Source organism: Cinclus cinclus, chromosome 3 (genome assembly GCF_963662255.1).
Source record: "Cinclus cinclus chromosome 3, bCinCin1.1, whole genome shotgun sequence".
Taxonomy (NCBI): domain Eukaryota; kingdom Metazoa; phylum Chordata; class Aves; order Passeriformes; family Cinclidae; genus Cinclus; species Cinclus cinclus.
The window spans coordinates 117,098,894-117,126,027 of record NC_085048.1 but is presented as its reverse complement, the minus strand read 5'-3'; the positions used below and the strand labels follow the sequence as shown (position 1 = coordinate 117,126,027).

At 47.8% G+C, this 27,134-nt stretch overlaps 1 protein-coding gene across 1 annotated transcript in view; it reads left to right on the top strand.

The window, feature by feature from the left end:
• RALGAPA2 (Ral GTPase activating protein catalytic subunit alpha 2) overlaps positions 1–27,134 on the top strand; it is a 93,664-nt gene that overhangs the window by 47,556 nt on the left and 18,974 nt on the right. Inside the window, exons 36-37 of the mRNA XM_062490735.1 lie at positions 6,352–6,510; positions 10,562–10,689. Coding sequence (XP_062346719.1) covers positions 6,352–6,510; positions 10,562–10,689 — 287 coding nt within the window. The remainder of the gene's footprint in view (positions 1–6,351; positions 6,511–10,561; positions 10,690–27,134) is intronic.

Sequence of the window (27,134 nt, the reverse complement as noted above, 5' to 3'; positions counted from 1 at the left end):
ATCATAAACCCTTCCAGACGGCTCATCCCGTGTGGAGCAGCCAGGGGAAAGGGGCTGACAGGTTCAGGAACCCCAGCAGCCAGCTCAGAGTTCCAGCCAGCACCCAGTTAGGCACAACTCTGACAGGCAGCCTCTGCTTCAGACAGCCAGAACCCAGCCCAAAATTCTGTTGGTATCCATACTTAATGGTTTGTCTTTCCTAGCAAGGAGAGATTTCAGATTCTGCTCTTGGCCAGCTACTTCTTAGGCTCAAAGATTTTTTGAGCCTAAGACTTTTGGGGCATACCCAATCTCTGCCTTTTCAATTAGGATTGGCAACTTCCTCCTGCAGAGGTTGTTAGCCTGATTCAGTACTGCTGCAGCAGCCATGCAGTGCACCATGGGGTAGTGCTCTGCTCTGAGCATTGTCTATAGCCCTGTCACTGGGTCACTGTGGTTGGTGTCCAGTTGGTTTCAGAATGATGTGTGCTTTCCTTTGAAGTACAAGGGTGGAATCTCCGATCGCTGGTTCTGAAAAATTGCCCGGTGTTTTGTACTAAGGTCAGATCTTGCCTTTTTTTTAGCGTGGTACCTGTCATTCAAAAAAAAAAAAAAAGTCAGCAAAATGGCATGTTTCTCTTTCTGTATGTAGCTCGCTAGCTGCATGGATACAAGGCTATTGAAGAAAGTACTCTCAGTGCATCAGGATGAGCAGTGGTGTGTAGGACAGGGCTGTAGAGTCTCTGTGACCAGAGCAGGGTAGGACTGTGTATTTTTATTGTTCCTGACCAGTATTTGTCCAGCTGCTAGATCTGAACTCCAGTGATGAATGATTTACAGTTTCCCTGGGCAACATATTCCATATCCTATGCTTCACTTCTTGTACTGTGAACAAAATCTCTGGTAGTGCCTACTTTGCCTCAATTTAAGCCCATTGATTCTTATCCTGTTTCACATGGCTGTGAAGGGCAGATGGTTTTGCAGCACAGTTATGCGTGTCTGAGAACTGCTGCCATATCTTCCCCAGACTTACTTTTCCTGCACAGACTGTGGCCATTTATTTAGTCTAACCTTCCCTTGTAAGTCCTGGGTTTTGTGGAAGCCTGGAAAAAACACTGGGATATGGTCTAGCTGTTGAGTAATTAATCAGGAGAGGAGAGCACAGCATGGCAGAGCTACCACAAGGCGAAAAATGGTGTCTAAGATGCAAGCAGTCCACTTATTCTCCTAGTTCTCATCTATGTTAGGGGTTATCACAGATACTGAGGGTCTAGTTACTCCAATTGTCTTCCCTGTGTTTGCTCTAAGAGAACCCCTTCTCTGTGAGAAACAGAAACCAAAAGCATTTAGTAGCTGTCAGTCTCCAAGCTTTGTAGTGCCAGGAAACCAGGCCAGCTCCAGCACACACTGTCTACAGAAAATAACTGCAAAGGCATTGCTCTGGGACCTTCTCAAAAAGCCTGAGATCTGCTCTAGGAATGGAACCCTGCAGGGATCAAACTGGGAATTCTAGGGAAGGACAAATCTCTGAGCAAGCAGCTGCAAGCAGAGGCTTGGACCAGGTGACTTCCAGAGAGGGCTTTTCAGTGTGTACTCATCCATGGCTCCACACACAAGTTTCATTCAGTTTGTCACAGCTCTGTGGTGAGCCAACATGCAGTTCTGTGCAGATCAGCGTGGCTTGTTGACAGATTTTACAGAACTGAAGCCGTGAGTGGAGAAAAGGTGCATTTCAGAAGCACTGCACTTTCTGGGAGGTGGACAACTCTCTGGTCTTAGGTCCCTAGCTCACGTTGTTGGGGCAGGATGTCCAGATTAAAAAGATGATTTCATATTTGTTACTTCTTTCCATCACTGCTTTTGTTTGATGGGAACGTGGGAGAGAAAGATGGAAGCTCATGGCATTCATTCAGTTCCTGCTCCTGCAACAGAACTGTGCCTGGTGATGCAAGACAGTGGTGCTGGGAGGAGAAAACCTCATCAGGATGCAGGGAGGGCTACAGCTTCTTTTTTCTTGCCCTCCCTCTGGGATCTAAGGTCCTCCTAATCTGTGAAATCTTTGTGATTGCTGGGGTTTCTTCTCTGCTTATTTTGCCTGAGACCAAGAGAGGCTTCATCCCTGTCAGCACACTCCCAGCTGAACAGAAGGACTGACCACCTGCTGGCCTGGGGAGCCAGAGCAAGGCCATAAATTCTGGGGGCTGGGGAATTCAGCAGATGCAGTAATTTTACTTAAATATGTTATTGTGGTACTTTATTTTTACTGAAGGCAAGGACAAATTAAGTTGTGGTATGAATTCCCCAGAATAAGTGTGTTTCCACTGGGGATGAATTTGGACCAGTGTTTTTGTGCAGAAGAGATGTCGTTTGCAGTCTGCATTTTATTATTTGAGGTATATACTGACACTGTATTGCTAATTCAGGAGGGAAGAAGGGGGAAAAAAAGAAACGAAAGAAAAAAAAGAAAGAAAACCACCCCTCCAAATAAGTCTTGGTCCTGACAGAAATGTTTTCTAGTGGAGTAAACAAAATTCAGTTGCTTTTTTGCTGCTGTAGGGTTCAGCATTATTGGTTCCAAACTTTATCTGCCTGTCTTGTGGCAAGAGTGAAAATCAATCCCAGGAATGGCATCCTACCATCCCTGTCTTGTTCTGCTCAAATTGTGCTTAACGGTTTAAAGATGTGCTGCCGAATTTCTCCGTGATTTATTCCATCTTCTCCATTGTCAGAGCAGAACTTTTTCAATTCACAAATCTGGTTGCAACCCCATACTGAACTCTTGCTCCTTTGCTGCAGAAATTTGTTAGCTGGGGCTAGATTAGATTTTTAGCAGCTAATCTGACTGCTGTAGGGGTTTGCAGAGTGGGGACAGAGCTGTGCTATTGGATTTGTCCAATTCATTTGACTCCAGGACTATAATTGCACTTATGTCTTACAAGGCTTTTATGGCCTCGGGCTGGCGAGCAGCAGAAAAACAAATTGGCAGTGATACAGTGAGAGTGAAAGGGAATGAAAGGCACACATTATCAGTCTCCAGGCAGCCCTGCTCTGGCAGGAAGTTTCTTGGTTAATTTACAAATAAAACTTAGATTTTAGGATGGGCACACAGTCAGCCAGACAATGGGGATGTCAGGCCCCACTGTTACTTAGCAAAAGTAGCACCCATGCCTCCCCTAAAGCAGGAATTCTTCAGTCAAACAGACGACTCCTCTCTGGAGCCAGCTGGCTGTGTAATGCAATTAGCAGGGAAAGGAGGTCATGGCAGAGGTGTGCACCGTGACCAGTGTCAGCCCTGCCTGCCAGCCCGGGCACCCGCACGGCCGGGCCGGGGAGAAGGGACGGGGGAATGGGGAGATGGGGGTGAGAGTGGGGCCATGGGGATGTGGGGATTGGGGGTGGGGATGTGGGGATTTAGGGAAGGATATGGGGATGGGGCTGGGGCAGGGGATGAGGATGAGGATGAGGATGGGGCTAGGGATGGGGAGGGAGCCAGGCTGGACGTGGGACTGGGGCTGGAGATGGAGCTGGGAGTGGGGCTGGGGCTGGAGAGCATGGCCCTGGGGAGGCACAGTGGGGCTGACCCTGCTGTGGGCTGGGGCTGTGTCCCTGCACCTTGTAGCCAAACCAGGGCCAATTCCTGTGCCTGACAGGAACTCCTGCGTGCCGGGGAGGACGCGCTGCCGTTGCCAGAGCTGCCTTCCCTCTGTGTGCACAGCTATCGCCCCAGACTGGTGCTGGCCTTTGCTTTTCAAACCAATCTGATTTCATGGCTGATTTGGTGTTTTTTAATGTAGCTTTTTCCTTTATTCCCCCCACCCCTAAACTGGGTGGAGAGCACAGCCTGGAGCTCTGGCTCCGCACGCGTCAGCCGTGGGGCTTTGGACATTTCAGCACAACTTGCTGAAGTCCTTCAGGGCACTGAGTCTGCCCCACAGCTGCTGTTTTGAATAAACAACACAGGAAAATAGCAGCTGGCTTATTGTCACTGATGAGATTATTGCAACGGCTTTTTATCAACGGAGTTATCTCTCAATAACAAATATTTCTGATTAATGCCAATTTTTTATTTGTATCATTACACCTTGTAACTCTGGTGCTTAAGGATGTGTGGCTTCAAAACAAGGGCAGTAACTCGAGCTCTAAAACAAGTTGGTGGCACACGCTGGGGATTGTGGCAGTCTCATGGGCACAGCAAGTGTTCGTTCAGCCGAGTTCCCTTCTGCGCTGAATTTTTGTTCTGAAGGGTGCAAAATTATCAGTATTGCATCAATATTGCCATTACTTCTTATATGAGTGCTTGGTTATTATCAACAGTTCCTTGGGATTTTTAAAAAGTCACTCAAGCAGTATTTGGACATATTTTGATGACTGTTTTTATAGCAGTATGTTCTGTTTCTCACCCCAGAAACCACAGGAGGTACAGCAGCACAGAGCCTTTTCTTCAGAAGAGCTGAGCTGGGTTTGTGAATTGCCCTCTGCAACTGGGCAAGGGCACTGCCTGATGGAATTCCGTGTCCACATTTATTTGTTGGGCTTCCTGCAGCAGAGGTTGCTGGGTGCCACCATTGTGGGCTCTCTGTGCTGGAAGCCAGTGCCAGAGCTGGCTTGGGCTCAGCCTGGCAAACATGGGCACTCCCAAATCCCTGGCAGGGGTTCCCTGAGCTCAGCTGGGCAGGATTGGGCCCGTCCTGGAGTGGGACAGCCTGGCCAGGCACCCTCAGCATCTGGGACCTGCTGTGCACAAAGTCTGCTCACCAGATGGACTTTAGGGCTCTGTAAGACTAAACTTGACATCTCACTCCTAATCGCTTTGGAGGTGACCTGGCTGCACCTGGGCATGGAGAGTGAGATCAGGGTTTTGTCCTGGCTGTAAATTCCTGCTGCCTTTGGTAGATGTCAGTTCGTGTGAGTGTTGTCTTGTGTATTCCTTTGTTTTTACTGAGCTGCTGCACAGATATCAGGGTGACCACGAGAACAGCAATTTCTGCTTGCTTTCTACATGTAAGAAGCTCTAGTTATAGTATTGTTAATGTTCCCATGTTTTTCTAAGACAAAAATATTTTCTTCAAACCGAGCTAAACAAACAGAGCTAAAATTACCTTTTATTCATGGGTGTAAGTAAAACTCAATCTTCTGTTTCATTTAAAATAAACTGAGAATCTCGGTTTTTCTGGAAACTGAGTTTTACTCCATTCTGCTGGAACATGAACTGTAAGACAAGTTCACAGTGGTAACTTCTTTTGATTTTTCACAGTGTTGTGTTGGTTTTGCCACATTTCTCTCATGACTGAGGGGGTCCAGTTTGCCATCAATATGTAGGAGAGTGAAAGTTCTTCCTTCTAAAGGCACTGCCTGGTTCTGAATAGGGGAGTTTCATCAGCACAGTGTGGTCTGATCCAAAGCGTGTTGGGGTTAGTTGTTATTTCCCAGTGAAAATCACCACCTTCTTTTCCCTTTTTTCTCTACCCCCACACAGACTGAAGTAGCAGAGCTTCGTTTTGGCTTCTTTGTTCAGTCTATTGTGCACATTGTTCCAGGGGTAGCACCAAATTGGAGGGTGGGGGGTGTCTTTTAAGCTTTAAGTGGGACTTAAATTCTCTTTATGCTTGGAGCTGGCATTGTGCATGTGGATTACATTTTAACTTTAAAGCTTACAGTTGAAGCCATTGTGCAAGGCTTGTACGTGATTGCCAAATAGTTTTTGCCATCTGTTAGATCACCTCCAGCTCCTCCAGCAGCAGGGCAAGCACACACACACACACACAGGCTCTCGGATGCTTTCTGTGTATGTCACATTTAAATTTTATCTGTATTTTGTGCAGCTCTGCTCCAGATGAAAAGGTGTAACTCCCACAGTATTTCCCATTCTTCTGTACTTCACACTGCCCAGGTATTTTGCTAACGTTTCAGGCAGGAGCCCCCTCCAGACATAGTCAGTGAGGAGGTGTTTGTGGATAATAAATTCAGTTATAGTGGTTCATGACAGGCAGTTTCTCCACATTCTGAGTCAAGGCATTTCATATTTCTGTGACAGCTGCCTTATTTTAGCAGGAATACAATGCTCCGTTGGTTAATGCTTTGTTCCAGTAATTCGGTTTTCCATTTTAAATCACTGTAGGTAATGTACATTTACATACCATGCTAATGGCTAGTTTGATAATGACTTAATTAAGCCATCAGACAACAATGAGTTCTAAATGAAGCAAATTATTGAGCTGATGCTTTCATGAGCAACTGGAGAAAAACAATATTTTAACTTTTCCGTAATGAAATATTCCTGCTATGGAGCATTGTAATTCAATTTGTGAGCCGTGACCCCCGGTGCAGCGTGGTTATCGCTCGGATTAATAAAGAGCCAATTTGCTGTTGCAGCTCCGTCACTTGGGGAACGACGAGGTTCACATCGTGTGGTCGGAGCACACCCGCAACTACCGCCGGGGCATCATCCCCACTGACTTCGGGGACGTCCTCATCATCATCTACCCCATGAAGAACCACATGTTCTTCATTGAGATCATGAAGAAACCCGAGGTACGTCCTGGCTCCTTCGCTGGCTCTGCTGCGCTCGGCGAGGGAGCGGCAGTCGTGGTGCCGCTGTAAGCGCAGCTCGGTGCTTTAGAGTTTGGGGGTTGCTTTTTTCCCCAGTGAATGCAAGATCAGTCTGTCCATCTCAATCAGTCTGTCCCTCTCAGGTGAAAGGTGAGCTGAGCCACGAGGTAACTTTAAAACTGGAGTTACTTGTGGTGATCAGAGTGACTGCTCATTCCCTTTATAGCCGTTCTTTGCACTTAGAGAAAATAACTTACTTAGAGAAACACTTGAGAATTCTCAGCCCACAGGAGTTACTGGGCAAAGACGAGTGTTGAAACCATTGTCAGTGTCCTCTGAGGCAGTGAAAGCACACCACTCCTGATTTGAGTTCCTCCTGTGGTGTTGGGTCACTGCTGTACGCACGGCACTGAGCAGAACCTCACATGCCCCTGGGACTGTCATTGTCACCTGGCTGGGTGGGATGATGCAGGCATTGGACATCCTGTCATCAAACAAAGTATGGGACGTTCACAGCTGAGACACATTTTGGGAAAAAAAAAAGCATTTTTTTGCAAAGTGTCAGAGGTGTGTGTGTGTACATCTGTGCATGTGTATGAAAAAGCCGCTTCAATAAATGCTCGTCTGGTACATTATGGATGCAAAAATATGCATAAAATATACTTTGTGACAGTAGTCAGTGTGATAAATACTCTTATACGAGGGACAGTATTTGTCCAAAGGAGTAGCCAGCTTTGATGAATGCCTCCATCATATCCCATATTGACCAGCTGTAAACACTGTTTTTTTTGAGTTGTGAGTGATGGAGCTGTTGGATGTTGACGATCGGTGCTTTGGCAGTAGACATTTCAAACTTGAAAATTTTCTAATAGTGGGTTGTTGGGGTTTTTTTTTACACTTGGTGTTGAGCTGAGCAGTTTAGTTTTTGAGCATTTTAGCTTTTAAGGTTCCATCAGGGAAATGAGAATGTGGCGTTAGGGGACACGCTTGAGACTTCTCTGGAGCGATGGAGAAAAGCTGTGTCATCTCACATATTAGTCAAAACCAGCCAGAAGAAGAGCTAACTGGAAATTTAGTGTTATCCCTACGTTTAAAGTACAAACCATTACAATGTAATAAAATTAATCCAGACATTTCCAGGGCAAGTGTGGCTGACCTTTTGTTCACCAGCTACTGACCCCAGGGTGAATGAACGAGCCTTGCAGAGAGAAATGTCTGTTGTTTGGCTTCAGTCCCTGGCATTTAAATTGCATTCCCTAATCGAATGAAAAGGCTGTCCTCTCTATCAGGTTACAGAATCCATGGCAACATTTGGCCTTTTATATCCATAATGTTAGCCTTTTTGTTTGCAGCCAAGTAGAGACACCTGGAGCAATGTTAACATTAACCGCTTTAGCATTAATAGCTTCATTACAGAAGAATTTCTGATCAGATAGCTGTTACTTTTGTTATGTTGCTTCAGCTTGTATTGTTTTCATTTTTGATCTCCCTGCTTGGCAACCAGGCAATGATTTGCAAATTTTTTTTGTCTTGATTAATTAAGCAATATAATTATCAGGAACCGTGCTGCAGTCTTTGCCCGACAAAGCTTGGGAGGGAAGACAATAGTAAGTCTGTTAGTGTGAATGCATTCCACGCGTCACAGATGCACGAGGATATTGGGAACAATGAGAGGAAAAGCTGCCTGCGAGAGGGGGACAAAGCATGCCAGGCAGGCTCCGCACTGCACATACCGCCAGGGACATGCTGCGGGTTCCCTGGGACACAGATGCCTCGTTAGATTGCAGCTCGTCATCAGAGATTAATTCTCAGCCATTTGGTACAATAATTTACCCATTCCCCACTCTTTTAACTAGTGCTGCTCGCTGGAGAGGGGAAGTCTTTGTGCTCGGAAGGTTTATTTAACCTTGCCTACTTTTACTGCGGGCAGCAGAAATAATGATTTTGCTGCTGGAAATTGGAACAAAGCAGGTGTTTGCAGCGGGCTGAATATTAATTTTTGCTTCACGGATAACTTGCAGTGACATTTGGAGTACTCGCAGAAGGGGACCTTTTCTTCTGCTTTGGTAATCGATTCCTGTCAAAGCAGGCTGTTGGTTTGAGGTGGTCACCGAATCCCTGTTTTCCCGGACTGGGTGTTGGGTGCGGAGCAGGGAGCGCTCCCTGCGCGTTCCTCTGGCCTCCCCCCGGCCCTTGTTAGGGCAGAGAGCCCTAACCCGTGCAGATGGAAACTGCTGAGAGAGAGGCAGCTCCAGTGACTTCAGTGGCCCTCGGCGAGGCTGCTGGATGTGCTCGGGAATGAACAATCCCGGGCTCTGTGCGCGCTTGGATTGCGGCGGGCTCTGCAGCCCTCGGCTCCGCTGCTGCTCTCCCTGGCCAGGATCCACCCTAGGGCACAAACCAGGCACCTATCCACAGCTCACACCTGGAAATGCTGTACTGCAGTGCTGAGAAAGCCTGCCCTGCTCCCCAGGTCCTGCTGGGTGTGAAACTGTGAATGCGAGTGCTGTAAGCAAAACCTACTTGTCCAAAAAGTCCGGCAGGGAATTTCCCTGCCCCAGCAGCATCTGCTGATCTGACTTTACATATCTGGTGTTTGTGTGCTGGTGTCACTTTAACACTAGTATGTACTTAACCTCCTTATCTGTACTTTTACCTTCTTTTTTCTTGCTGCCAATGCTTCCAGACAGTGCATGGGATAAAAATATCACTTAAAGACATTACTGCCTAAAGAGGCAAAACTTGATGCTCCATAATGTTATCTTTTTGGTGGCATAGATTTTCCTCTCTCCCCTTCCCTTCCAACTGCCTGGATAGCAATGCAAGCAGTAAATTTAAAAAAATTGAAAAGAAGGCAAAACCACTATGGAAACATTTTACACTTTGCTGGTTTTTTGTTTTGTTTTTTTTTGGAGGGGGGTGGGTAATTATTTTAAGTAAAGGAATGACAGAAGAAGTGTGTGCAGAGACAGCTGTCATTTGCAGATGTTACATTAAACCCAAATTTCTTCTGTAATTCATTGCCACTTCTAATTAGAGGAATTCCCTAGATGCAAGGGATTTATATTATTCCCTTTGTCCATTTATTGAATGACTGTCACAGTCACCCACAAGCAGTTGGAGAAGAATAATAGAGGGTATTTATTTATGTGATAAGCCTCTGTACAGATGGAAAAAATCCATAGCTTAAATATTGATAATTGCTGCTGGCTTCTGTCTAGGGCTTTAGTTGGGGGGTTGTTTTTTTCATTTTGAGTCTGTGAGAGGGAAATGAGTTGGAGCACTTGCAAGTACTGAAAGTTATGTATTTGAACATCAAAATTCTCCGGGTTTGGCAGGCTCAGGTCCGTTTTGTGTCTGCAATTCTGGGCACGGTTTACTTTTATAAAGCATCTCTTGTACTTGGTGTGGTCTTTGTGTGCAGAGCCTTAGGTCACCAGAGGACGTCACACAGGGGTTTCCTGTGGAGGTAGCCCTGAAGGAGCAGCTTTTGGGCACCTGGGCCCTTTTGTACCTGTCCTGACCTTGTGGTTCTGCCCCTGCTCTGCCATTTCCTCTGCCTTCCACACACCTCCTTATCTTGGACCAGTTTGAGGCTTTTTCCTCTTCTGCGAAATCCGCGGAAGGAGTTTATAGAGGATTATCTGAAGTAAATATGTCTTTGCAAAGCCTCCTGCTAGTGTTTGAGTCAGCCAGTGAATCCGAGTCTCCTGTTGGGATCCCAGATGGAAAACAGCTCCTACTATCCACTGCCAAAGGCGTATTGATTGCAAATTCATAGATGGCCTCAGTTTCTAGGCGTACAAAGCTTGTGCTTGGCCAGCAGAGTGTTGTGAGACGTGTCTGTGTGTGTGTCTGTGCAGTGTGCTGAGGGCACTCACGGGGGATTTAAACACTCACCAGCTTGGGGGATGAATGGCACACTGCAAATCTCAGCGTGGGAGACAGCGAGGTCACGCTGTTTGGTGGCAAAGTGCTGTCCCAGTGTCTTGCAGTGGTTCTGAAGCCTGCTTTTCTGTTTTGGGGTGCCCAGGTGCCGTTTTTTGGTCCCCTCTTCGACGGCGCCATCGTGACCGCGCAGCTGCTGCCCAGCCTGATCTGTGCCACGTGCATCAACGCCAGCAGAGCCGTCAAGTCCCTCATCCCACTCTACCAGAGCTTGTATCCTTTCTCCACGGGGCAAGGCTCCCCTTGGCAGGGTCCTCACCTGGAGCACCGTCCTGCAGGCAGGTAGGCTGAGATGAAAATCCTTCCTGTTTGCTTCTGTTGGCAAAGGTCAGAGCTTTCTGCGTGTCCGGTTCGATGTTCTCAGTGCTTCCTGCCCAGCTGCCATCCAGTGTTTCCAAAATGGAAAGGTGGTGTCGCAGGAGTCTCTCACCAGGGGCATCTGTCTGTCTTGCTGCTGCTGGCCTTGGGCTCAGCACTGGTGCTTTGATCTGTGAGAAGTGGTAACTCCCAGCTTTCTTTCACACCAATAGAAGTTTTGGACTGTGTACATCAGGCTGGTAGCCAGAGCTCAGCCGTGCTCTTATCCTATCCAATTAAATTTACTTGGACTCATTATATTAATAAGGCAGATGGGAATTTGTCCTCAGATACAGATGTTTCAGGTTCCAAACTCCACTTTCATTCCAGCCACACCTGTGTTTGGGCCTTTTCAGAACTTGTTTTCCACCAGTGGCTGGAAGGTGGCTGGAGGATGTGCTTCTCTGGGACAGGACTTGTGACACAGGCTGTGGTTCCTGGGTGCTGCACAAGCCCCACAGTGTTAGCTCTGGTTTGCACCCAGGCTGGGCTCGTCTCGTAATGCCACCACGCATTTCATAGCTTGTTTTGCTAACCACATCACTTACCTCAGGACAGACACTCACTGCACTTTGCTTTCTCTGGGGAGCATTTCATCTGAGTATTTTTCTAATAATGTGGCTTTGAGACAGAGTTTGTGAAATGTTTTGATCTTTGAAAGAGCATTGAGGAATTCGTTTGAAATGCACATTTTTGAAACATGGACTATCCTCAAGGTACTCATTAGGGTTTTTTTAAAGGCTAAATTTCCTCCGGTATACTTTACAAAAATCCTCAGAAATTTAAAGTAGCGTTGTGGTTAAATAGATTTGTGTTCATAACTAATTGTTTACTCATTGTAAAGCAAATGGTGGTGGTTGTGCAAACTGTGGCAATGCCTGGCAGGCGAGTCAAGGCTCATTGTGTTTTCTTCTGTCTCTTGAGAGAAATCAGACAAATTCCTGAAACTCTGCTGTGGAGGATTAGCTCAATCCGTCTGTTTCTCAGTGTTTAATACTAAAGTAACAGTGTAGTAAAATGGACATGAGTAGCAGCAGTTATAAGAATGAAACTGCTCCAGCCGGAGCCCTCCCATGTTTTGTTGTTGAGTGTTTTGGGTGAGCAGCACTCCCCAGCTGGCCGTGCCCCTGCTGTCCAGGGGAGTCTCCCTGACATCCAAGGGGGTCTCCCTGAGATCCCTGGGGTGGCAGAGCTGAGCAGACACCACAGCACAGAGCACTGATCTGCACAGGGCTGAGGCAGCATCTGTCCTCATGTTCTTTTCTGCCTCTTTCTGCGTCTGCTCTTGCACCAGTGCTGCCGGTAGTGAATGAGCTGCCACTTGTCTGTGTGATGAATGGAAGTGGATTGAGAAACTCCTGCGATGGGACAAAGGGGGATGTGGTGGGCAGTCCCATCAGGGCGCTGCTGGAGCAGGAGGGAAAGCTGTCTGTGATTTGTTCTATGGATAATACAGACTCTGAGGTATGCTAAAGCCACTTGGAACTGAGAGCGTGGATGTGTAAAGGTGATCTTTGGGCCTGTCCAGTGCAGCCCCCAAAGGGCGAGTGACTCGGGTCTGGTGTTTGCTGTGGCCAGGAGGCAAGCCAATGAAAGTACCTTTATCAGACTGGAGATGGAAATAACTCAAAAAATGTTAGTGGAAGGGAGAAATGGAAAGCAATGTTCCCAGCAAAGTGAGGGACAACATTTGGCACACCCCAGTCATAACTGTAGCTGGGATGAGGGCTGCAGTCCAGAGTGAGGCAGAGCTGAGGAGGATCTGCAGCTTCTCTTGGGCACGTGGGTCACGTAAAAAAGCAGCATCCCTGCTATAAGGGTCAGTAGCTGACAACGTCTGGGCTCCGGTGTGGTTACAAACAGATGGAACACTGGTGTCAGCGGTTCACTGGGGATAAGGTGCTGTGTCCGTGGTGCTCGTGCTGGAGCAGTGGCTGGGTGTGAAGGAGCTGCAGGGACTCATCCGTGTGCTGTTCATCCCTGCGTGGTGCTGGGGAGCCAGGGCAGCCTCTTGCCAGCAGTGACAGCTGAAGTCACTTGTTCGAAAGTCTGTAAACTCTGTCTACAGCTGCACTTGTCAGGGGCTGTAAGGGAAGTGTAATCAGGCACAGAGATTAATTTGCATCTCAATTAGGAAAGAGTCAGGAGGAAGCTGTAGGGTCTGTTGCTGGAAGGTTGTGGAAGAAATCTCATCAGGCACAAAAGGCTCCCGACTTGGTGCTCCAGCGAGTGGAGGACAATATCCGAGTCCGGTTTCCATGGGGACCGGGACCGCAGAGCCGCGGGAGCATCCTGCTGCCCACAGCCCCTTGGTCATGATGACACAAATTCCACATTTCTCTTGGAAATCTCTTTGAAAATGAAGAAGGTAACTATGGCAGACCACACCTGACTTCTTTTTAATCTCGTGGTTTTTTGTTTTGTTTTTTTTGCGTTCATGTAACGCTTTTGGTTTTAAGGAGTTCATTAGGGCAAGAGATCCGTTAAAAAACAATTCAGTGTATTTAAACGTCAGTTTAGAGCTGTTCTGGTTACAGGTTCTTTGTGTCCATCAAAGGGCACACGATGGCACTGCGCAGGAGGCAGACCAGGGTGTTGCATGCACAGCTCAGTTGTTTTTGGAACAGCGCAGTCCCTGCCACTGCTGCAGTGCTTCCATGGGCAGGGATGGCTATATGTCAGTTTATGTTCCAAATTCCCATTTTATTCCCCCCTCGGTGCCATGGAGCGCTGAGGCTGAGCGGCTGCAGCCCCTGCTAATTGGGACTCTTGCCATCCTTGGGTAACTGCTGAGCGTGAGGCAATGTGCTCCAGCAGCCTCTACAGGCTGCTTTTTCAGGCAGAATCTGACTTTAAATGTGACTGAGACTTACAGAAATTATAAGTAATGGGATGACTTAAATTTTACAAGAGCACAAAATAGTATTTCAGCTTACTGCAGTTGTTGCATTGAAAGGAATATATTTATGCAGGTTTTTGAGTGCATCTTTTGTATGTGCTGGGGAAAGAAAAGAACAGCCTCCCTTGCAAACAAATTATTATATGTCATAGCTAAGCAAGGGCCTGTTCTGGTTCCAGCAATGTTGATTTTTTCAAAAACTGATGGGAGTGGGGCTGTAAAAGTGCATCTCTGAGCGCTCTTCTAGCTTGTGCGAAACGACCTGCGTGCTGGGAAGGTTTTCCAACGCTTGTGTGATCTGGAGTGCCATGACACTGAACTGCAGCAGAGCTCCTCTCTGGGAGCTGCTCTTGTCTGAGGATAATAAATACTGGGGGAAACCAAGGGTTTGCACCGAGGTATTGTGGCTGATGGGCAGCTGCTGGCTAAGCTGACAAGTTCTAAGCTCAGGTGCTAGTCAGCCTTCAGTCATGAAATGTAGCTAGTTTGGCAGGTGTCAGGCACTTTGGTTGTCCCATAATTCAATCCTGGTCTCCAGAAAGACTTAGGGATTTGGAGAGAGTGATGTCTGAGCAAAAAGCTTCTCTTAGAATCCCCTGAGAAATGCAATTCTCACTGCCCGGGTTGTCTTTCCAAATGGAGCCTTAATTGAATTGGTTTAATTTAAAAATTGTTTCACTGTTGTTTCGAGTATCTTACCACTTTGGGTTTTTTTTCCCACCTTTGCAAAATAACCCTTGTACTCCCAGTCCTTCCTGTCTGGGATGCTAACTGAATTTAGAGAAAAGTAGGAAAGATCTCAACATGTCTGAAACGTTGCTTCAGCTTTGAGGAGCTCTTTGTAATCTGCCTCGGGGAGGGTGGAGCATGTCCCATGTGCCAGCACCAGTGGACTTCTTCCCTGTGTTTTTCCTGGGTTTCTGATGGTCTTTAAATTATGTTCTTAGCAATTCAACTTACTACGTGTACTTCCTGTGAATGAGTAAATAGGGAGCTAGCTCTTGCTGGGGTTTATTAACACATTGATTATAAAATTATCTCTGTGCACAGTCTCACTTCTGGGATACATTGGCTTGTTTTTATGGGCAGCAGAGGGGTTTGATTCTCATTCTGCCTGTTGACCCCTGCACTTCCACTTTGCTGTGACATCAGGTGCTGGAAGTGTCTGTGCGCTGGAGAAGCACCGATGAGCACGGTGGGGTTGAGAACTCCTTATGTAATATCTGTGCACTGGATGTCACCATTTCCCAGCTCCCACTTTGCGCTCCTTTTTATGGGCCTGAGGGAAACACAGCCTTGACCCTGGAGAAGTGATTTGGTGCATGAGTAACTCGCCCACAGTTTTCTCCTCTGTAATGGCAGTGGTGTGCCTGCTGACCTGTGCCAGCCAGCAGCTCGATGGGGTAAAGCCAAAATTCCATCTAAATACCTAACAAAAGAGACACCCATAACTTCAATTCATTGCATCTCATCCAGATATTAACATACTAATATATCCTAGATGTGTTAATATCTGGAGCCAAGAAGATTAAGCAAAGAACATTGGCTTCAAATTCTGAATGAAATCCCTTTCTTGGCTTAAGCCAAATTCTGATTAACCTAATAGGGAGTGCATGATCTTCTTACCTGCTTTATCTGTGAAAGAAAGGTATTTTCTTGTGATGGACTTAATGGTATGAATGGCTGTCAAATGTTCAGGAGGCTCGTGTGGTGTTTTGTGTCCCTCTCAGTGTGTGTTTTGTGGCACTGGCATTTGGAGCTCTGCTGTGGGTACGAGGCAGTGTTTGATCACACCGGGGAAATGAGATGGAAAGCCTGTTACTCCTTTCAGGGAGGGTTCACAGTTTGTCCCCTTTATTTCATCCCAAGAAGTGGTGCCCTCCAGCTATATCGATGCTGATAGAAATGGCTATGAAATTCTAAAGCACGTGTCACAGGAGCTGTGACAATTTATGTGACACGGCACCTGACGGCTTTCTGCCGGCAGCTGGCCCTGGCTGGCACGAGCGCCTGTTGGTGGCCAGTGGCTGTGGGGAGCAGCAGGGTCCACCCTTGGCCAGGGATGCCCAGACCTGACAGGGGCCGTGGACGGGCCAGCTCTGCCCCCCATCCTGCACAGCCCCCCTCAGCCGATCGATGGCCAGGCTATGTGTCCGCTCTGCCTTCCCTCCTCACAGCCAGAACCTTCTCCAGGCAGCGATCGATGCCTCTAATCTGCTCCAGCCTGTGATAAGTCATGCAAGGCAAAGCTTTTAGGTGGCATTACATGGGATTGTGGAGGCGGCTCCTCCGCTCTCATTCATAGAGCTCTTCATGGACTTGCAGAGAATCCACTGCGTCCCGCCAGCGCATATCTAAAGAGTAGAAAACGCTTCTGCAGGTCTGAACTCTACGTGCTGCCGCGCTGCGCGGACACAGTGGGATCACATTGCTCTGTTTTCTGTTTCGTGTCCATTCCTGAACCTGCTGGCGGGCCCTTGTCAGACACACAGCTTGTGCTCGCATTGCTGGGGTGGCAGGGAGCAGCCAGAGGCTGCGTGGCAGCAGTGCCCTTTATTTTGTCACTGTAACATGAGGTGCCACTGTCCTCCCCCGTGCCTGGGAGCTGCCAGGTTTGCTGAGGGTTCTTGAGGAAGTCCCAGGCTCATTCTGACAGTTTTAAACTGCTGATCTGTGGGCAGCATCTGTGCAGCACTAGATAAACCCCGGTAGTGGAAGCTCTTCTTTGCTGGCTGATACAATGGAGAGTTCCATAAACAAACCTGGAGTTAAGTGACATCGGGAATATAATGTGTTTTTAGATGAAAGGTGAGTTCACTGTGTGATACATGTCAGGGAAAAAATCCAACACAACAAACTCAGCCTTGGATTTCTAAATGACATATGTGCTAGTATGTGTGTACTGGTTGCAAACAAGGCTCCTAAAACACACAGCCACACTTCTTTGAGCCCTGCCAGAGACTGGGAAGTTCAGATCTTGCTGGGAGCAGTGTGGTTTGGGTGGTGTGATAGAGCCTGGGGTGGGGGATGCCTCACAGGCAGGACGCACAAGTGGTACGGGGCTTGGTTTGTGAGCAGCAAACATCCCCTTCATGGGAAGGTGCGGGCTACAGAGAGGTGCAAGCACCTGTACTGGCGTGCTTCGTGTTTTCTCCCGGGTTACACAAAGAGCCTTCAACTCGTGTTTCACCAGAGGCGCTCGCTCATGCTTTGGTTCTTTGACAGAAGCAAAATTGGTATATTTGGGTTACTAAGAAGTGCTTTATTCCATTTCATGGTGACTCTTGCAAGAGATTCGCGTTCTGTGTCTTCTCAAAGTAATTTTTAATGACTGCCATTTCCTGCCGTTACTTTGAAGGGATGTGCGTAGCTAAAGCTCTGTTGTGCCTTTCCTGTGAATTCCCGCTCACAGCTTCCCGGCGTTGTTTCTGTTTGGGTTTTGTCACAGACAGGTCGGTGAAAAGCAAGGCCAGTTGTGTTTGTTTCCATGGCTGGGCTGTGAGTGAGGGGCGCTGGCAGAAGCGGGGCCAGTGGAGCAGGACAGGCAGTGTCACTGGTAGAGCGGTGCCACTCTTAGCGCCGGTGGCAGTGTGATGTCACCGGCGGTGCCACCATCAGTGCCAGTGGCCCAGCGGTGCCACTCTCGGTGCGGCACCATTCTCAGTGCCAGTGGCGGTGCGGTGACACCGGCGATGCCGCTCTCGGTGAGATGTCACTGGCGATGTCGCTCTCGGTGCGGTGTCACTGGCGGTGCTGCTCTCGATGTTGCTCTCGGTACGGAGTCGCTCTCGGTGCCGCTCTCGGTGCGGTGTCACTCTCGGTGTCACTCTCGGTGCCGCTCTCGGTGCGGTGTCACTGGCGGTGCCGCTCTCGGTGCCGCTCTCGGTGCCGCTCTCGGTGCCACCGTCGGGGCGGAGCGGGCGGCGCGCTCGCTCCTCCGAGCCCTCTCCCGGCTCCCGCGGGCCCCGGGGTCGCTCCCCCGGGCTCGGGGCTTTGTGCTGCCGGCCGGCTCATTAGCATGCGGGCCGGGCGAGCGGGGCTCTGCTGGCTTACCAGCTGTTCCTGCTGCTCCCGACAATGTCCGGCGGACCGGGCTGGCCGCGCCGCCGCGCTCCGACAGCCTTTCCGCTGGGGATGCCCACGTGGCACCGCAGCGCCGGCCGGCCCCGCATGGCATATGGTGTCTGGATTCATACAAGATGCAAAACTATTCTGCCGCTAATGCACAATGACTCATAGCATTGCTAATTTTTCCAACAAAAGCCCACTTCCACACCCACACTTTTAACCCCTCAGGCTAAAAAGCCTCTTCTTTAGTTTCAAAGCCATGGAAATGTAAGGAGGTGGCTTCTGGATCAATATCTGAAACCCTATATTTATTTAAAGCATATGCACGCTCTGACGCTTATTTTAAATTTCAGCGAAAGCTGGTTTGGAGATCGCCGCTCTTAACGTGCGGCAGGTTTTTTTGTTCCAGGGTGGATTCCTTGTCACATGCTGGGATTTTTAAATTTTTCACTAGTTAACATATTTAAAAAAAAAAAAAAATCGGAAGTCCCCACCGTAGATAACAAAAAGTTATTTTCATTGAAGAGGGAGGAATCCATTGCAGCCAATGGATCTACAAGGGTTATGTATTCCAGCGCAAGGTCCCAAGCCACTTGGTATAAGCAGCTTGTAATATTTGGGGATCTTTGCTATTTACTGGCTCTTCAGGGACAATAATAATGCACTTTCCAACTAGAGGGAGCTGCTGGTATCCCTAATGGTGATTCTTAACCTCCCAGTCTAATTCCTTTGTGCTGAACGTGCGGCAATCGTGCCGACGTTTTAATAAAATCAAGTTAAATTACCCTGAGTCATTCAGATTAAAAGGATGTGTCTCAGGTTCTCGCAGCACATTCGTCAAATGAAACTGCGAAATTCAGGGAAAACTGAATCAGGTCCTGGGCGGCTTTCTGTGGAATGATCCAGGTCATGAAAAGGCTGGTTAGGAGGGAGTGAGAAGCCAGGGCTGGCGCGGAGCGTTCCGAGACAAAAAGCGCGCGGGAGGAAGGAACGAACAAAGGGACCTGTAGCCTGGCACCGAGGTAGCCCGGCCCAGCCTCAGGCTCCCCTGGAGCCACTTGTTACAGGGGGCCCCTGCAGCAGGTGGAGACTCCTGCCGGCAGGGATTTTGGCAAGGTCTTTCCTAGGGGATGGTTTGAGGGCTCCTGGGGGGCTGATGGCCCTGCCGGGGTCTGGGGGGATGCACCATGTCCTCACCAAGGCCAAAGCCCAGGTGCTGGCCTTGGAAAGGCATATTCCATCCAGCAGGGCAGATCCATGTGTGTGCATTTCCATTGGTACTTCCCCAGCCCTCCAGACACTGGTGGTAACACAAACATGCAACCCCCAGTACAGATTTAGGTCATTTTTCAAACTTTTCTTTTTGTCTTTTGAAGAGACCCTGACTTCAGTGCGTGGTTTCCATGAGCCATACGTGCTGAAATTGCTTAATCAGAAGTTAAGGAATAACTTTCTAAATAGCAAAAAACTTTTTTAGGCTTAGATTTGGATTTTCTTTATGACTTTGTTTCTCTGTCATTGAAAACAAGTGGCTGAGTTGAGTGCTGGCCATGCTCTGAAGAGGCCTGACAGATCTGACTCCCCTCTGGCCTGACCAGCTCTGTTCAGTTGATACCAAAAGGAGGGGGAGGCACAGAAATTTTTGTGCCTCTTACAGAAAAGATACTTTGATGGGCAGCACCATAATCCTACATCATCCTTTACAGAGGAAAGGCTTCCCCTCTACCTGCATTTGAAAAGCTTTGAAAGCCGTCCTGTTACTGAGATGCATGAATGTGGTGACATCAAGTGAGAGGAATAGGAGAAGGCTACTTTTTGTAGCAGGTTTTCTGGCTGTCATGTTGAATTTGTGGATTTTTTTTTTTCCCTTCAGCATCGTAATTATGTGTGTATTTCCCAGTGCTTTTACCTGTCAGGGTTCTGGTGTATAAACAGGAGCAGATGGCTTTTGATGATTTCTTAAATCTAATGTTTAGTAACAATCTAGTGCATGTACAATATTTCCTGTTGAACACAAAGTCTTAGGTAATTTTAATATTTCTCTGAATTGGCCTGGGCCAGTTTTTGTGGAGAACTGTAATTTGTGCTGAACAGCTGGATTTGTGGCACCTCTTTAGGGTGATTTTCACCTGTGAGACAGCGTGGATTATCTGACACCTTGCTTGCCTACAGTTTGGGGCTTCCCCTGTGTCCCTTCCAGCTGGCAGCCCCTAAAGGGGTGTTTGAAGCAGTTATTTCACTGAAGTGTTAGTGTTACCTGTGTGCCAAACCTGGGGCTAGCTCAGCATCTCCGTCCTGCAAAGCCTCAACACCAAAAACGTTCCCTGACAGTGAATCCTTCACAGCTCAGGGAGCTCCCATGCCCTTGCCTGGCACTTCTGTGTTTCTGAAAGCTCTTTCCTGAACTTGTTCTGTCCCTGTGACCCTGACTGGCTTCTTGTTATGGAAAGGGGGCTGTGCTTGCCAGCCTGGCACCCTTCAGGCAGTGTGGCAGTGCAGGCAGGATCACAGAGGCATAGAGCACTTTGGAGAACAAGCCCTGAGGCTGATGCTCAGACACTCCCTGGATCATAAGTGAACAGGACTCTGCACTTTGGATTTCTGTGTCCAGCCCACCACCTTCCTCTCCCCGCTGCCTGCCTCTCTCAAAGATGGGAAACGTGAAGCTCTGAAAACATCATTTCCCACAAGCAGCTCAGGTGGTGAGAAATGGAAGATTTTTCTGTCCTTAACTGTTAAATACAGGTCTGTGTTACATGAAGTGAAGGTTTGTAGGAATAGCAGTTACACCCACACATGGCAGGCTGAGTAATCCCCTGCCCTGCACCCCTGGTCCAGCCCCGGGCAGCCAGGGGGACAGCACAGCCCTCATTGTCAGCTCCCCGAGCCTGGCAGGAGAGAGGGATTGTTCCATCCAGGAGAACTGTTTGAATTCAGAAACCTTTTCTTTCTAGGTTTCTGCAGAACCTGTTGGGTTTTGTGCTCCCATGTTTTATGACTTGTTGCCATGATAATTCAGCTCATCTTACAGGTTTCTCTAATTGTGATTGATGTGTAATCATTCATTTTATTGAACCTCATTAAGGTCTGTGAACCTCTGTCCCAACTTACAGTAATTAGAGCCCAGATAGCCATTCCATCTGTTCCCAAGCACTGGTTAATTAATGAACTTTTAACGTGTTCTTTGCCTTGCAAAAGCCCTTAGTATTCTCAAGTTGCTGAATGGGATTTGCATGCCAGCATTTCCGTTTGTTTTAAATGCCATAGCAGCGTGTGGTTTGGAATCCCAAAAGTCAACACACGAAGTCCTGGGATCTCGGAAAGCAAAGTGGAGAGATTTCACTTTCTGTTTCCACTTTGTGCTACAATTACAGTGTCTGTGGAACTGGGGTTTGCAAACAAATGCCTCCAGGGTCTCCAGTGTTCTTCCCTGCCCAAACCAAGGGGTTTGAATCTTCCCTTGTATTGTTAAAGAAAATACACAGAGATCAACAAATCAGATGTTTCTATCTTAGAAACATGTTAGTACTTACTGGAAGAACATTAGAAACATAGTACCTGGAGACACACATTTTCCTGCCCTCATATTTCATCCTTTTGTTACATTTTGAGCATCAGACCCGAGACAGCTTTGTTAGTTTTATGTAGCATTCACTACAAGGAGATTTTTAGGATGGAGCAGAATCCACCACTGCTGCTGGAGTTGTCAGCGGGACTGTTGTGGTCCAGGACTGGGAGAAATCAGCGGGACCCAGACTCCTGAGTACTGAGAGCTTGTGTGCTTCATCTCTGTGCATTCTGACTGTGCAGTTACATGCTGAGTCAGTGATGTGTGCAGGGGATAAATCATGGCATCTTTAAAAAATTCATTCCGTTACTGTTTGCTGAGCAGACAGGAGAGGCAGTATTTCCAGTGGCAGGAATTTAAAGAAAATGTTGGGTTTTTTTTTGCATTGTTGCATTCCTGATCTGCTGCTGGTTTTTACACACAGCATGGTGGTGAAGGGCTGTGCTCTGCCTCGTTTGGATTGATCTGTGTTTACCTTCAATATTCAGGACAAGAATTAAGTCATACTACTCAACTCCCTCAAAATCCCTTTCAGCATCCAAAGGCCGACCATCTGTCTGGCCCAGCCATTCTTTCCTCCCCCAGTATGTGTTTTAGCTGGTGCTTTGAGCAAGGCTGTATCCCAGAGAAGCAAAATATGAAGGGAAATAAAGGTCTTGGGCCTGGGGCCATATTTAGCAACGCAAACCCTATAAATTGCAGATGGTTCTTGTGAAATGAGTGCAGAGAGCCCCTGGTTCTGTGGTAGTGCAGCGTGCTGGTCTGTGCCACAGTGGGTGTCCAAGGCACAGGCTGGCTTCTCTGTGGAGAGATTTCCAAAGCAGCTACTTTTAATTTCTTTTCCAATATTTCTGTGTGCCAGCTCGTTGTCTCACCACTGATCCCACATTTCAAACACTCCACTGGGCAAATCCACGTGTGCTCCCCTGCTCCTTTTTGGGACCGAAGCATTTTAAGTTACTGTCGGATCTGTAAGAAAAACGGATTTTTTTTTTTCCTCAAGCTTTTTGGGAAGTGCAGGTGTTTTGTCTGGGAACACGCTGATTTGTGTGCAGTGCCAGGTGTGTGGGGCTCAGCCATGGTGCCACCTCTTCCCCATTGCTGATGTTCTGCAGGTTGAAGGCTAGGATCTTGCTGAAGTTCTTCCAAGACGTTGTTCCACTGGCTGAGCTTGATTTAGGAACAAATCCACTCAGCATGTGCATTTACCGAGGCGTGTTTGTAAATCATACCACTCCATTTCAGCTGATGTTTGGGGGGGTGCACTTCTGTTCACATGAAGAAAACTGGGATGTTCTTCCTAGGCAGTTCCTCTCCTGCTCTCCACAAGCATTTACACTGTTACACACATTTTCAGATGAAAAAAATGTGCAGACAGTGTTGGTGAGGAGCAAACAGGGCAACCTGGTTGAAGGGGTGAGGGGAGGGAGCTCTTGCCCCTGTCTGGTGGGATCATGCTGTTACCTGTGCTCTGGCTTTCTGGATGTGCAGAGATGTCCCCAGTGTTTGCTTCTCGGGGCTGATGGATGGGAGTCCTCCCAGTGCCAGGAGATCTACAGGCACAAATCTACAGGCAACAGAATGAGTTTAGATGCTGCATAAGTATTTTAGCAGTATTTTATTTTAAATCTATAAGCAGGGGTCACATTCCACCCTTAGTTAGCTAAATGGAAGTGTTAATTAAGGGAACTACACTTAAGGTTGTTCTCTGTCGGGTAACTGATTTTACACAATAGGCATTTACATTAAGATTTTAATATTGCCTGTATTTTGTTTAATGCTAACTTATTTTTATTTTTATATTAGAATATTTTGGCAGCCTTTCAGTAGGTTGCCTATAAAATGTTTGATGTTATTTGGGTTTATTAAGAGAGATAAGAGGGATTTTGTTCTATCAGCTGTTAAATATTATTGCGTGTTAATCCATATTTTAAAAGTTCAAAGTCTGTGCTAGCTCGTGTTTCTCTGTTCTTGTTGCTGCTGTACAGACGTGCTCATATGGAGCATTCCCATTTGTGTGAAAAATAGAATTCAGCTCAGTCCATGCATAGATTGTCAGAAAGATTAAAGTGTGCATCGTGCAATTTTTCCTCTTTCAGAAAGGGGCCTTTGATGTGCTAATGTTCACTTTCTCTCTTTTCATGGCGAAGTGCTGGGCATTGTTTCGGGCTGCAGAGCAGTGTCTGCCTCAGACCTTGGGCAAGGTAGCAGCATCTGCAGGGATATTGCTGGCATTGTCCAGGGGATCAGATAGCAGTGTGCCCGCACAGATAAACACCAGTGCAGGCAGCGAGGGTAGATGTTGCCAAAAAAGCCAAATATTTCATATCCAATAGCCCACTTATGTGTGCCAGTGTTCCTGCAGTTACACCGAGTCACAGGTCCAAACGGGAAAGCTTGGCAGCCCAAGAGGATGTAGGCTCTGAAATCACACCCAAAGACAAGGCTGTCATGTATTTCCAAAGTTAATTGGCAAGTGAAATTATTTGGATAGGCTCATCTTGGATTGCAGTGGGCATTTTCCAGCTAGTGGATAAAATTTTGCATGCAGGCTGCTCACAGGACCATCTTGAGCTGAGCAGCAGGGGCCTGATGTGGGTGGTGACAGTCGTAGTGACAAAGGTGAGTGGAGAATGAGCAGCTACGAACAGCCTTTGTTATGCCAAAATACACCTTTTGTAATTGACTGGGAAGAAATGGTTTCCTGAGTTCCTCAGAATATAAGTATGGGAAGAGACAGCGTGTAACTGGGCAGGAGTGAGTGCAGCGCCGGTTGTTTTCTGCAGAAGAGGGATTACTTGGTAATTGAATGATAAAAGCCTTCCTTTTCAAACTGGGTGGAATTTGAGACAGTAAATTAAAACCTGGAATACAACTTGAATGGAGGAAAAGCTGACAGCAGCATGCAGTGGCCCTGCTGTGTAGCTTCTTCCTCGGGTCACCATCCCTGTATATTTCCCCTTCTCGTCTTCCACCAGCTTCATTAAAAATCCATCCTGTGCTCCATGCCTTCTCTTTGGGACCCTCACATCTCCTTTTACATTCGGCAAGACTCAGCAGTTAAGGGTGTCAGAGAGCTTCAGAAGTTCAGCTTAAAGGGCACGGGCTGGAGGCAGCAGTGGGAACACTGAGGAAGAGATGAGCTTCAGCAGAAGCTTGGTGGGCTTGTGCTCAGGCTGGGTGTGTGGAAAGGCTGTGCCACCTGGGCACAGCATCCCTGGGCACTCGGTCCGAGCTGCTGGGCGCTGTCTGTGCTGTGTGGGGCTGCACAGGAACGTGCAGGGAAGGATGAAGGACCAGCCTGTGCAGTGGTTTGGGTCAGCTCATAAAGGATTGTCTCTGTGCTGGCCCAGAATGGCAGTGTCACAGGAGGCAGATGGGAGGAAGGGGATGTGTGGAGCAGAGAGGTGCAGGGCTGTCAGCAGAGCTGTGGGGCAGGTTTTTGGTAGCCCTGCAGAAACAACCAGAGTAGCTCATTGTCACAGCTGCCATCCAGCTCTCCTGCCTGCGCCGGCTCACAGGGACCGGTGACTCTCGTGCAGGACTCCCCCCCAGCACAGCTGTTTCTGCAGCAGCACTGGCTCGCTCGTTTGCCATCTCAAATCAGATTAATTGTCCATTTTAACAAAGTGCCGCCGCTCTGCGAGCTGGCTGTAATCTCATCCCGGTGGAAGTGGGTGCTCCATAACCCAGACACCTCGGGGATGCAGGAGTGCACGGCCCCGGTGCTTGCACAGCACAAATGCTTGCTGGTGCTCTTCCCTGGTGTACCTGTGTGTCCCCAACTTGGGCACCAGTCACTGCACCTCCCACCTGCTGAGTGCAGCTTCCTGTGCAGCTCTGGCCTGCTCTGCTCCTGTTCTGCTCTTTGAGGGCTTTTAACCTGAATTCACAGAATGCCCCCAGCAGGGAAGGGCTCCAGCAGCACTTCAGCTGTTCTTTGGGACCACCTTGTGGTTTGCCACTCCTTGTTTCTGGCATATTTATTCCCGTGGGCAGGAGTTTTTCTTTAGCACTGTTCTGGGGTTCAGCACTTCCGTTCCCATTTCCCTGTGTGTTAATACTTGCATACAAGATATACCTGTATACAATAGCCTGGTTTCTGGTCTCATTCTCACTCCTTTTCAGAGCTGGTTTCAACCTGGCCAGTCCTGGTACTGAAGCAGGCTGGCAGCTCAGGTGTGCAGCCAGCCAAGCAGCCCTCCCCACTGCTCTCTCTCCACTTCCACCATCATTTCTCTTGTGCTTGCATTTAGAACTTGGTTGTTTAATAGTGTACTGTGCCGCTCACTGAGGAACTTCTCCTGTAATTAATTGTAATGCTAAGACTTCATGGCCACCCTGGGTTACTTGAAACTTATGGGGAAATTTTTTCAGAAACAGTAGAATATTTAGAAGAAGTGAACAGCGGTGAAACCAATGCATTGACTTGCTTTCTTGTGAAGGAGTCACTTATATTTTCAGTTTTGTTCGCTCTCCACTCACACATCCCACCTCGTAAATTTTTAAAAAGCAGATTTCATAAATATGCACCAAAATTTAAATTTACTCCTCTGGAAAAATGAGGAGCCATCACAGCGTGCACACTGGCTGAGCTGTGCTGTGGAAGTGGAATCCAGTTCCCCTACTGTGAAGTCACTTTCAGGGGAAAAAAGTGTTATTTTAAATGCTGACTTAATCATCTGCTTTTGAGGATGCTGTTTGGGCGAGGTGCGCCCACTCTACCTGTAGCAGGCTGTCTGTGGAAAGGGGATGTTCGTTTAAGGGATTTTAAGCGACTTTATTCAAAGATCAACAAAAGGCATTCTGTGCTAAATGAATAAAAGATTTCCCTGCACTCCTTGTTAACCCTACAATGCCAGCCAGTGTCATTGAAGCGCAGCCACCTGGCAGGGATCTCTGGCCTCAGCTGCTGCAGGAAGCACCAGGTACTGTGTGCGGTGCCAGCCGCCGGTCAGTGTGGTCAGCGTGGCTGGAGGGACCCTCTGGGGGGCACGGGGAGAGCCTGGAAAGGGACACAGAGAAATGGAGCCCCTGCTGAGCCCCTGCAGCCTCCAGCGCTCAGTCAGACCTGGGGGTGTTCGCCCACGTGTGCCCACCCATAGCCCCATGCCCGGGGCGGCACATGCTCAGCCCCTGCTTTGAAATACCCACCAGTGTGTCAGGTGATAATTTCAAACCTCTGTCCTCCTTATACTGCTTTTAATTTAAAGCTGGGAAACAGCCCTACTGGTTTCTTGCTGAGCTTTCTCTAATTTGTTCTTCCTTCCTACCCTCTAACATGGAGCAATTTCCCAGCCCCTCTCGCTGCAGCAACAAGTCCGTTCTGTGTTAAGCATCTTGCAAATGGTGTTACTCATAATGGATGTGATAATAAGCCCAGTTACCTGTCCCTGATTGTAATAAATGTAAATTGCCAACTATAATAGACCTGAAACTGAGCCATTTAGTGTTAGACCCAGAAATAATGAAATGATCTGTAATAAACTAGAAGGGGCAAAATTACTTTGTGTAATTATGTTTTGTCCTGCTTGTAGGTGCCAGATCATAATACTCTTATCAAACTGACAGGGTTTGGTAACATTTAGTAGGTGAGAAAATATATTTATAAATTGAAAAGACTTGTTCCTTAATGAGTGAGTTTGACAGTCCATTGGTTTTATCCAAGGCACAGAGGTGCCCCTTTCTGAGATGTTATTCCACTGGCCGTGATTCACTTAGAACTAAATGAATAGAGCTTCTTTTATGAACAAATTAATTTATATT